The 12,459-nt window shown below is 38.6% G+C and overlaps 1 protein-coding gene across 1 annotated transcript in view; it reads right to left on the reverse strand.

Annotated features, from left to right (window-relative positions):
- Nucleotides 1-12,459, reverse strand: part of STK3 (serine/threonine kinase 3) — a 109,692-nt gene that overhangs the window by 57,541 nt on the left and 39,692 nt on the right. Inside the window, exons 6-7 of the mRNA XM_026050018.1 lie at nt 9,458-9,595; nt 7,959-8,084 (exon numbers count right to left, since the gene is read on the reverse strand). Coding sequence (XP_025905803.1) covers nt 7,959-8,084; nt 9,458-9,595 — 264 coding nt within the window. The remainder of the gene's footprint in view (nt 1-7,958; nt 8,085-9,457; nt 9,596-12,459) is intronic.

A 12,459-nucleotide genomic window follows, 5' to 3' on the forward strand; every position in this document is an offset into this window, starting at 1 on the left:
ACAGTAAGACTTGACTGTCAAACCAGTCCTTCAAGTATGAAAATGTATTTGGGGAGAGAGCAGGTTCAAAAAGACTTCTATGGAAAACGTGTGCTAGACTTTGCAATATGCTCGTTATGTAAAGGATAGCATCGCTGCAGATTAAAACACAGCTTTTTTACAGCTTTTTCTTSCATATGACATGTAAGCTACATGACATGCAACCAAAGGAGGTGCAGCRGTACAGAATTAAGGATTTTTATGCTGCATTTTTAATTTCTGAGGAAAATAAAGAAGCGGTGCAGATGAACGAAGGGGCAGCGAGGGCAGGCGGGCTGCGAGCGCGGCCGTTCGCGCGGAGCCCCGCTGGAGGGCACCAAAGACAGAGCCAGGCAGGCGGCAGCCAGGCASGCGGCTGTATTTTCAGCCCACATAYGATGCTGCACCGCTTTAACCTTCCTGTCCTGCACTCCTAGCTCTAAACTGCCGTGGGCTTTAGCAACTGCTCCTCTGGAGTCATTTATGCCCCTTGGTTATTGTGGCTGATCGGGCTGATCTTCACTGAGTTCTTACCTAACATAAGGGCTGCTGCAGTCAGTCAGGTTTCATTAGCGCTCTTTACATTAGAGRGAAAATGCTAGGAAAATACATAGTTTTAGCACAGTATTTGTCATGATATATATATATATGCATATATATACACACACAGAGACACACATATATGTATATAATATATACATAAATTAATATCCCTGAGAAAAATCAATGCTTGGTGGATCAGTTTTTAAATAGAGAATAACTTAAATGACTCACTAAGTCCTTTAAAACCATTGACATAAGTATTAAAAAAAATTACATCAATTAAATATTAAAAAATACAAAGGAATATTACCACCAATTAGCTAAATCTCAAGAGTCAAAAACCAGCTCCTCATAATTAACCCACAATTACTCAGAGGAACTGTGTGAATTAAGAATTAATTCTGTGTGAATTAAGAGGCATAAGGACAGAGAGCAGTCGATCCCGCATTCCTAAGGGAAACAAGAGGGGTCACTGAAGCAGTGATGACTTGTTTGAATGCTCTATAATAATGAAGCAATCCTCCCATAACAGAGGCAGCTGAATGCAAAAGAAAACCTACAGAGAGAGCTGCTTGTTGGCTATTTGCTTAAAGATCCCCAGAAATAAATATTTAGACATGTTTCTTGAGAGCTGCCAGGCAACGGGTTCCTTTACATTCCCATAATACAGCTGCCCAAGCTCAGAATGAAATTCTCATCACACTTCAAAAAATGCACAAGAGAAGAGCCGGGGCTGTGTTTAGCAATGCTTAAACTAACATTTAAACTTTGATATTGGGATTAACCTCCCGTAGAATACACCACTTGCAATCTTTGCTTAATTAAAAAAATCTGTACAATTACTTCAGCACCTATCAAAACATGTCAGTTTGTCAAAGTGTATTCTCATCATACGAGCAGCTCTCGTAACAGGCATAAAATCAATTTGGAGTGCACTATTTATAGTGACATTATGTATCTCTCTGCAATACAGATATAAAGACAGTATTTAACACAGCCATTTAGCTACAGGCAGAGAATGAAGTTTTGAGGAGCAAGAGATGTTTATATTTTACTACAGAAAACTTCTGGTGCTGTAAAGTGATCACAAAGTGGTAAAAATGACAGCTATAAGTCAATTTTAGGGATATGATTCCTCCTCACCTGAGGAAAATCAGATTGATTAGGCCTCAGAATGAAGAATGTAACTWGGAAATCTTTGCATCTGATTTAAATTATTGAAAATCAACATCAAAACCCACACTACTTCCCATTCCCRTTGTCACTGCATGATCCCCTTATAACCCAGTGCCATGACAGGATCTATACAACTCTAAATGACTGCTTAAAACACAAAAAGAAAACTCAATATATTTTGTGGGTTTTTTTCCTTGTTACAGTGATATTTTAGACATTAATATAATTTATTAATTCTAATAACCACCAGAATTGATGGCTAATATTGAAGATGAAACGYAATCCCTCCATGGAATTCTACCCAAAGCAGCTTTGGAAGTACCGAGTAACATGAAAAATCACACTTCTTGTACATCATACAAAAGTGTTTCAACTTCCATATTATTCAATATCAGTACGAATATATAGACACACATAACATGAATTGTTAAAACTTCTAGTGTTAAGTCTGTTTTCCCAACACAGGAACCTTATCCTTAAACTTCACACCTTTCTTCCTGAAGGGTCCCAGAGCAGTGTGTATGCAACTGCTCAAACTTCACAGAGGAAACTCTTCAGGTTTTAGATGAATAAATGGGAGTCACAAATAGATTAACTCAAACTATTCTCTTTCAAGGGTATACAAACCCTGTTCTCTGCCTGGGAGACAACTTTATTGTTAACAGGTTGCCTGCTTCACACCAACACGTGCTTCTCTTCTAGGTGTTATTTGAACACGTTCATCTCTGGGCCTTGGAAATGCTGCTGCTCTGCTAAGGTATTAGGTGCTAGCTGGTTATAACTTCCCAACCCAACAGAGACACTAAYGACATACACAACCTGGCAATATCCAACACTTTAAAATATGGAGAAACACCCGTATATCACTGTTACCACACAAGTTATCTCAAGGGATGATGGCAACGCTTTCCAGCGGAGCAGGCCCTCTCGCAGGCTGGCTCATCCCAAACCATTCCCCTTGGACCAGTACATTCAGGGAGTCGCACACAGGGCACCAGCCGCTTCCCTCAGAAACAGGGAGTGGGCTCCCATGGCCATCTCAGACCACCCATTTCACCCCTTACAATTCCCTAAACAAGCAGCCACTCACATTACCTGTTTGACCTTTTCTGGGAGGGGATTCAGGCTCAATTAGAGCTATTAAAAAAATCTGATTTCTTGCCTTTCTTGCCATGTCAATAACAAATGTTAAAAATAACCAAAACAGACCATTATTTGGTCTAGAAATTAAGCATTATTTCAAATTGAAAAATAAAAATATTTTTAATAGAAAAATGACCATTTTTCCAAAACTTTTAGACCTGGTTTCCTTTAGAAACTTGTCAATCCATTAACCAGCTTCTGCATATTATTTTTCTTAAAAAAAAAATCTGTGCTTTCCAATATTTCACTTTATTCTGGCCTCACACTGCTCAGGAGTCTCCCAGTCCTTTTCAGTCTGGCTCTTTAAAGTTTCGGACACATGGTACCGGAGACTTCTCCAACTAAAGACAAATATCTCTAACAATGTCTTACTGTTCAGCACAACTTCCCAGTTTGGCAGTTTTGTGCTTTTAAATCATCACAGGATCACAAGTGATCTTTAATTATGAACAGGGCAACACTGTAGTTTCTTCTCAAAAATGAAACTGTACTTTCTTACAATGATTTACTGCAGTGAAATTTGGTGAAAAGATATGGGAAATCTGTATCACAACTGAATGATTGGTAAAACTAGTTCTGCACAAGATTAACTACATATTATTACAATAAGACAGTGACTCACTTGTCACTGCTAAGCACAGAGATTCTGTTTGACAAACTAGATCCGTCAAAAATTAGTGAACTCCCTACACCCATCTGTATTCTTATTAACACTCGCTCTGTAACTTAAATGTTAAAACAGTAGGACCATAGGAAAGCTTAAGAGAACTAAACAGGTACGCACCTCTAAACAGCATTAAAAAGAAACAAAAAGAATAAACCAAATCTTTGATAGACAAGAACAGGAAAAAAAAATACCAAAAGATTAGGTAAAAGACATAACTTCTTCAAAAGTTGAGTTATTCAATATAAACCTTGGAGCAAAACATCTGGACCTACTAACATGAGTTATCCTCTCATTACAAGAGGATTAAAAATATTACAAATGTCATTACAAGACATTTCTGTAATAGATGGTGGCTTACAGTCTTAAGCTGAGGACTTAAGCGAACAAAAAAAGGCACAAAAACCCTTCAGCTTAATTAGCCCTCCAGGAATAATAAAATTTATTTCTCCATCATCAGGAAGAAGTCATATAATTAGCGCTATAAAGATGATCGAGGCCTGGAACATCTGCCCTGTGAGCAAAGGCTGAGGGAGCTGGGCCTGTTCAGCCTGGAGAAGAGAAGGCTGAGGGGGGACCTGATCAGTGTCTATAGATACCTCAAGGGAGGCAGTGAGGAGGAGGGGGCGGCCTCTTTTCAGTGGTGGCCAGTGATAGGACTAGCAGAAACGGCCACAAGCTGAGGGACCAAAAGTTCCACAGGAACTTCACGAAAAAATTTCTTAAYAGTGAGGGTGACAGAGCCCTGGCACAGGCTGCCCACGGAGGTTGTGGAGTCTCCCTCTGTGGAGATCTTTAAAACCTGCCTAGATGCCGCCCTGTGCTCTGGGTGACCTTGCATGAGGAGGGGGGTTGGACTAGATGACCTCTGAGGTCCCTTCCAACCTTAAGCATTCTGTGATTCTATGATTCTATGAACCATCACACTGACAACTGCCTTTCCACTTCTCCCGTGGTGCTACATCCATCCCTTTCACACATTCTGCTCACAAGTGTCTTCTTATCATCCTGGCACATGGGTCTTTCCCTGGATCTAGAGCTTCCAAGGTCCAAGAGAAGATAATTTATCCTTGCCCACTCCTGACGCTTGTGATACAGACTTTTTTCTTTTCTTTTTCTTTTTTTTTTTTTTTTTTAAAAAAAACAAAAAAGATTCATTTTCTATACTATGAACTACACAGGCCTTTGCTGAAGAGCAGCACCATTACAGTGACATTACCATGGCGGTACTGAAACGGTGCCTCCAGCTACATTCACTCCTCTGCATTCCTGTAACTTCAATGAATTTGATTGAGGGCTGTTGGTGATATGCTGAGCTTACTGCTAGATGTTTCTCACAGCAAATAAATATGAAGTTTTAAGGATTAGTATCTCTGTGTTTTGCTCCCCAAAGAAGGGCAGTTACATAAGCTGTGAAGCAGAGTTAGAGTAAGGAGTTTAGGTAGTTACCACCACTAGCGGGATGAGGTACGTACCTATGTGAACTTAAACTTGGCTTTTTTCTACTCTCAAAACACTGAGGGCCATCATTTTTACACTTTGTATTCAGACTACCTTCAGCATCCCTTTAAGCCCAAACTTTGCAAAGTTTATTTTGCAGTACAACAGACCCATAGCAAAACAGAGCTTATCTTGCTGAGGAAGCAAATTACTTACCTTAAAAATTCAATCCTGAGTGCTTAATTATGTCTTATGCATTTAAATGCAATGTATTATGCACTCAGTATCCAGTATCCCTCCCTCAGCATCCCTTACAAATGTCATGTTAACTTTAGTCAAGCTGTTATAGTCAGTAAATCAGCACCACAGTAGAGAAGGAAAAGGCACACACGAGATCAAAGCACTATAAACTACAGAGATGTTGGACAGAATTTCAACAATTAACTCTGAGGATACACACTGTATAACACACGCTGGTGTAAACTTTCAGTGCAAATTTTTAAAAATCATTCTGAAGGCTTTATATCAGTAAAAGAGCTTTTCCTAAGAAGTACACCCTCAAAATGTCTGTGCTGTTGACCYTCTTATTTTCTCCCCTTCCCCCTTGCCTGTCATCTTCACGACTCACCCGGTGACCACCGCACTGTGGCAATACCACTGCAAAGCTTCCTTCCTCCAACTTCTCTACAGAGTCATTAGGATGAAGTCTCCCCTTGCTCCTTATTGTTCCACTAGCTTTCTTTTCTCACCTGTAGCTGTGAYTAGCTCACCTCACAAGCTCCCTTCATGGCCTTCCCCCACTGCACCACATCTGCTTCAGTGCTGAGAGTCCAAGCCCAATCTCAAACTAGCTCCTTCACTTACTCCTGCGCTAAGTTTCCACATCCCTCTACTCTTTTCCCAACTCCTGTGTTACCATTGCCAGGCCCTCTGCAAAATCACTGCTATTTCCCTCGAAATCTGCTCTACATTGTGATTTTGAAAAATATTTAAAAAAGTATATAGCAAGGTATGCTACATGCCAGCACTYCCCATACCAACTAACCCTACTGCTGTTTGTGCCTCGCCGCCACCCACGCTGCTGCTTTCCCTTCTGTTCAAAACCAATTTCTTTCAGCTATCTTCCAGTTTGGGGTTTGTTCCTGCTCATGCACTGATGTACRATCACAGCCCCTAGAGATCATAATAACATAAGCAAAAAGTAATAGACTTAAGTAATAAAGCATAACATTTCCACTAGCTATAAAATGACTGCAATTCCTTTCAGTAAACAAGTTCCACTACTCYCTCAGCTCTGATTTTCTCAGATATTTCTCTTATTTTAGAATCTTAGGCCTCAATCTTTTTATAAGTAATAAAATCCAAGGTGTCTCTGTCTTTTTTTTGTTTGTTTGTTTTAAACTAGTGCCTAACTCAGCCATACAAGTAAACAGAAAGACTCTTACACAAGTACACAAATAACCAGCTCCGTCCTAGACCCTGTATTTGAGGCTCTCACACTAAATTGTCTAGAAATTATCTGTATTTGAGGAGTCTTCATTTCTGATTTCTGTATCCACTTAAGAAGCACGAAARGCTGCCAAAAGCCTCATCTGTGGGAGCAGTCAGGAGCTGGGTCCTGCTCTGGTGCACACCATGCAAGCTGCAGCACCCGTGGCACCAGCCTCACTTAGTCTCTGCCTGGTCACCTCATTCCTCACCTGAATCTCACACTGTGCAGTTAAGTGTCATACTAATTGCAGGCTCACCCATGAAGGGCCCAAGCATTTGAGGTCTGTAATTTAGAAAGCAAAGTATGAAAGCAGAAGACATTAAGTTTTGAGATGTAATATAGAGCAGTCTTTTCAGGGGTCAAATATCCAAAATATTAAGCAACAAACATCAATTCTGTATGTCGTCACACATCTCCACAAAGTAGCACTTYCTAATGCTAAAATAAATAAAAATCAACCCTCCCTGCTTATTTTACTGCCAAATACGAAAATGTTAGAGGGTGAGCTACCTTTACAAACAATCAATACTCTTAAGAGCACAGAAGCATCCTGCAAACCAAAGACTATCTGATGGGATCCTAAACATCCTATCGTGTTTGCCTAGAAGCTACTCCTGTATGTATTAGATGATCCACCCAAGAGAAACTCTATAATTTGAGACGTGGCACTCACTGCATTGTGGCACTGCTCTTTGGTGCTTGCCAAAGCTGCAGGATTTCTACCAACACTCCCCCTTGGCTGAAAGCCCTTAGGTCTGCTGGCGCGTGTGGTAGCTCGCTGCTTTGAGACACACACTGCTGCACTGCACAGGGCAGCACTAAAATAAAGCACTGGGAGTGACAGCACTAAGGAAAACTGATCGAGTTCTAACACTGCTGAACAAACACAAATATAACCTATTTACCGGATGACCTCAACCCCCCTCAAGCATGTGCTAATGCCATCTGAGGAATCAGCTGCTGTCACCATTTTCACTTTTTTGTACACAAAACTTGAGCCAAATGACATTTTAATGACTACTTATCATGCTTCGTGAATAACAATTCCATATATTTGACTTTTTAATAAGAGTAAGTGGTCTAAGTGGTCTGAACTCCTGAAAAGGAGACCATTTTAAGTTCATATGTGAAAATGGGAACCTAACAGTAAAATTTGGCAGTCTTTTAGTTACACAAAGTAACACTAAAAAAAGACATTTTTCTTTCTCCCATTCTAGAAAAAGTTCTGACTAGGCATTTCATGCAAATGGCTAATGCTACATTAGTATCAGAAGTATTTTTCTCAGTATAAGACAGCACTCAGACTTCACAGGTTGAAGAATATATAGGAATAATAATCATACAGGTTGAGGAATAATATAGGAATATATAGGAATAATAYATAGGACATGCGCTAAGATTTGTCAATCTTAGTACAGAAAGTAGGAAAAAAACAGTAGCTAATCTACACAACACAGATATTYCTAGGAAAAAGGTACACACCGAATTTTCTTCCTCCTCTTCCAGTTCTCTTTGCTGTTCTTCATGTCGCTTTGCTTTTATTTCCATAGCTTCAGTGATCAGGTCCCTTAAGATYGAAACTGGTTTGGCATTCTTGATAAATGTATGCTAGAAAACAGGATCATGGAGTCATATAACATCATTACATTAGATACTCTTCAAATATAATATAATTACAAGTCACACGTGTTAAAAATAACGTACCATTCAACATCAGATTTCAGTGGTAAGTAGTACTTCACATCACACAATAATTAAAATCCACACTAACACAACATGTGATATCTTTCAGCTGCTTTCTAACTAAGGTCGGATTGTTTTATTTAGCTGGGTTTTTAAACAGCAAGCCATGGGAAAATGTAAGCATATAACACAACTACTTTATAGTTAAGGATATAACTGTCCAAAGGAAATGTACATTAAGTAGTAAATAAATAAGTGGTGATTGTCTGACATAGAAAAGCAAACTTTTTCAGATACTCAGTTACAGCAGTTAATTAATCTTAACAAGCTGACAGCATAAATTAGTGGCTGTAAGCAGAGCAACTATGGCTGTTGCTTACTTCAACAAACCTGCACTTTAATATGTCATAAAACATTTCATCATCTACAATGCCAAAATGTGGAACAGGCAAAAGAAAATACACTACTTTAGCAGGAAGATTAATTTTAATTCAAAACCATTAAAATGTCACTCCCTCCTTTAAAGTAACATGTGCACAATGCAATTTACATTCAGCTCTAGTAAACACTTGTCAAAGACTTGGATTTTTGAGTCCTTGTAAAAAAAAAAAAAAAACCATTATCAAGGCAAAATGCACTTTGGAGTCTCAGAATTGTATTACTATTAAAACAAACAAACAAAAAAAACAGTTCTGCAAAGAAAAGGCTTGGGCAAGTCTAGTTGACATCTAGACATCTAGGCCTGTCTTCTCCCCTACCCTTTAAACTAGTCCCCTTCCTCTTCTCCACAATATTTGCCATCAGGAAGTACTTGAATTTCCAAGCATATCCCATAGCAATTCCAGTTCCATCAAACACCCTCCAATTCCAACTGAGGGGAAGGCAATAGGTAGGTACACTGGACAAATGATGGTTTTCTGGTCAGGAGGTGTGAGGGAAAAAGCACACTGACCATTTTCCTAAGTGTGTGCATTAATGGAAGTCTTTTCTATCCCTCAGTCTTCAAGTAACTATAGAGACTTCAAATCTTTAAGGCCTCAGATACTGCTTCACTCATCATATTCAAATTTAAAACTTGAAATTTGTACTGTCCTTCCACTCTATATTTGATGAGTTCATGGTGTGTAAAATAAGATAATTCCTACCATGACCCATGAATTTTGGGACTTATTACTGGAAACTACTTCCAAAAATTTTCATGGTCTTCTTGTAGCTGACTTAAGTTTCTGTTTTAAAGGAGGATATTTCTACCTAGAGATAAGATAGGCCAAAACTAAGCAACAAATTCAAATGCTGACCTGGAGAAGCTGTGTCGCTGTTGCTCTCTGTTCAGGATTTTTCACTAAACACTTCTTCACAAAATCTGTGAATTCATCAGACCAGAGCTCTGGCTTCCTGAATGTTGGAGGAGGGTTTGTAGGAATCATAAAAATAGCCTAGTAGAAATAAATAAGTTTTATAAGTAATATAAGTTACAAAACAAAAAAATACAACAATAGTAAGTTTAGACAAAAAGAAAGTCATCATAGTACTGCAGCCAAGTAAGTAACTGCTTCATTCCCTTTTTTTTTTTTTAATCAGGTTAAGAATCTGGAAGACAAATTTTAAAATAGTCTAGGATTTCCACTAAGATTGAGATTCAGGAAGTTAATCCATCTGCTACTAATATTCCTACTTCCTATTAGATTTCCTCTATTTAAACTGTACCCCATTGAGCACATCACTCTTTATTTTATCTATTACTGTTTATCAGTCTCAAGAGATGATTTGGTTCTTTTGGAAATTCGTAACAGAAATAATGGCACTGCTTGTTCAAATAGATACGTATCAAAACGCTGCTATRAAAAGCCAAGTTCACCTTCTCATCTCAATTTCATTTAATGCTATAAGAGAAATACTAAGGAAAACTAGTTGGAGTATTTGCCTTGGTAGTCACAATTGTTTAGTTGTAATTTTAAAAACATGATTTTGCTAATACAATTTAAAATCAATGTTAAAAGACAGAAAGCAGTAGAAGACTGCAAAAACAGAACAATCTAACAGCTTGCTTTCCTGCAACAAGGGTTTACTTGACACTGAAAAGACAGCCTTTACCTATCTACATAAAGTTATAGGCTGCTGGAACCCTAAGCAGACAAATTCTACAACGTGGAAGAAGATTCATACCATCCACAGGAAAACAAAAATCTTGTCCTACTTAAGACTATATAAATTGTGCTATTTGTCTTATGAATTTTATCAGAATTTCTTCTGATTCTAAACATTTACATTTGTAGCAAAAAATAAATATATTCAAAAAAAGCAATGCACTTTTAAGAGGCAGCTGTAAAAGAAGTAGGGCAACTTTTAAATTGTGACCTTCTAYATGCAAACACAGACATTATCACTTCTTGCGACTTCCAAATGAAAGCAACACTATTCAGAACTAGGTCTACTGACTGAAGTAATACATTATTCTTCTAAAACACCGTTCAACTCTCCTACTGGAAGCAGAAGTTATTTAAGCATAATAGAGTTTGTTTCTTTCTACATATACAAAATACTGCTATATCATGAATATAGTTTACATAGCAGAGATATGAGAAGCTTCAGCCTGTATTTCAAACATAGAAGAGGTGACAGACTTAAGATTTTACCTATAATTTCTTAATAGGTTTGACTGGCCTTGAAAGCCAGTTTGCCTTGTTCAAGCTGCCAATTCTAGAATTCATTTCAGATGAAGAAAGGCAGAACCCGTGCTGAGCAATGCAAGGCCTTTTTACCCTAACTCTCAATTTGAAAGTTATTTTGGTACTAGACAATTCAAATGCCTAAGCATTTGCAGAACACCTTTACCTAACACAAAGCTTTCAGGAACAAATCCGCACATTTGTCTATAAATTATGAGGCACGTTGCAGTAGCTTTCTCTCTTCAGGGAGCAGCCTTGCCAGAGCAGTATGTGAATTCAGGTAGCAAAAGCAGCTCTCTGACATCAAGACCCGYAGCAAGTCACTTGCAGCACAGGTTTAACTGGCAGTACAGTTTATAGCACTGCTTCTGCTATAAAGCAGTGAATTCAACCATTTCTACCCTTTAAAGCAGTCATCTCTCCTGAACTTTGGACTGATGGTTTTTAATCTTATCACTAGACAGCCTTAAACTTTACAGATCAGCTACACACAGGTATAACACAAACTAGTAACTACTGCTTAGGTAGTGTAGAAAATGTCCATCTCATCCTTGACAAACACTGACCTGCATCTCAAAATAAAGACAAATCTAAGTCTAAGAGTCATATTCAGAGGAATGTCCTAGGAAAAAAAATGATTCCCTCTGAAAATAATTCTCAAAGAAGAACTACAAGAACTACATTGAAGAACTGACCTCTTTATAATATACAATGGACAGCAAAAAGAAAGTAGGAATCAATGAATTATTCTTCTATGGCAAGAAATCAAGTTTGAGAGTTAGAGTTAGGATTCCAAATCCTCATTCGTTGAAAATACCTACCACAGAAGAACTTCTGTTTAACACTTAACAACTCCAGGCTTTCTAAATCCTAATACATGATTTGTGCTGCATTACCCAGAAAGCAATTTTGGATGCATTTATTTTAAACAAGACAGGAACTGCTTATTGCATGTGCTTGATCCCACACACGGACAGTGTCGCTGGCGCCCTTCCCTCCGTCCCGTGTCGCTCGGGATGACGCTCGCTCCTCTCTTCCCTCCCAGCTCCCTGCTCTTGCCTTGCTTCACTCTCCGCATAAAAGTTAAGCTCCTGCAAAACACCATGATTTAGATTCCAACTACTTCTGTTTCCTTCCAAAGAGACTGCGGAGTAATCACTGGGAAGCTATTAAACTAGACCTTGATCTCCAGGAGCAAAAACAAAGTGCTCATCTGACAGAAATCTGTGCATCATTTTTCCTTCCACTTCTAGTCAAAACACGTTTTTTATATTCTAGTAGAATTCCTTCTCGCTCTAAAATAGAGCTAAGAAAATTTCATTCAGAAGTAGAAAAYACAAGAGACTTTTCACTTACATTGTTCTTTTATTTTACCCTGTATTTCTCCATTTACTTTCTTTACACTGGCTATCATTTGTACTCATTTTTTGCTTTCACTCCACTTGTAAATTTCTCTAAAAAATTCCCACTGCTTTTAGGATTAGTTCAGCTCTTCCAGCAGCAGGATGGAAGACAGGACTGGCACAACYAGCCTCAGGTGATTGATGTTTAAAATACCAGCACCAAACAGCACTTGATACGGGCTACCATCCACCTGATGACACAGGCTGAACTGGTGCTAACACCCACAG

This window comes from Nothoprocta perdicaria, unplaced genomic scaffold, assembly GCF_003342845.1.
Source record: "Nothoprocta perdicaria isolate Ctin4 unplaced genomic scaffold, notPer1 scaffold_64, whole genome shotgun sequence".
Taxonomy (NCBI): Eukaryota; Metazoa; Chordata; class Aves; order Tinamiformes; family Tinamidae; genus Nothoprocta; species Nothoprocta perdicaria.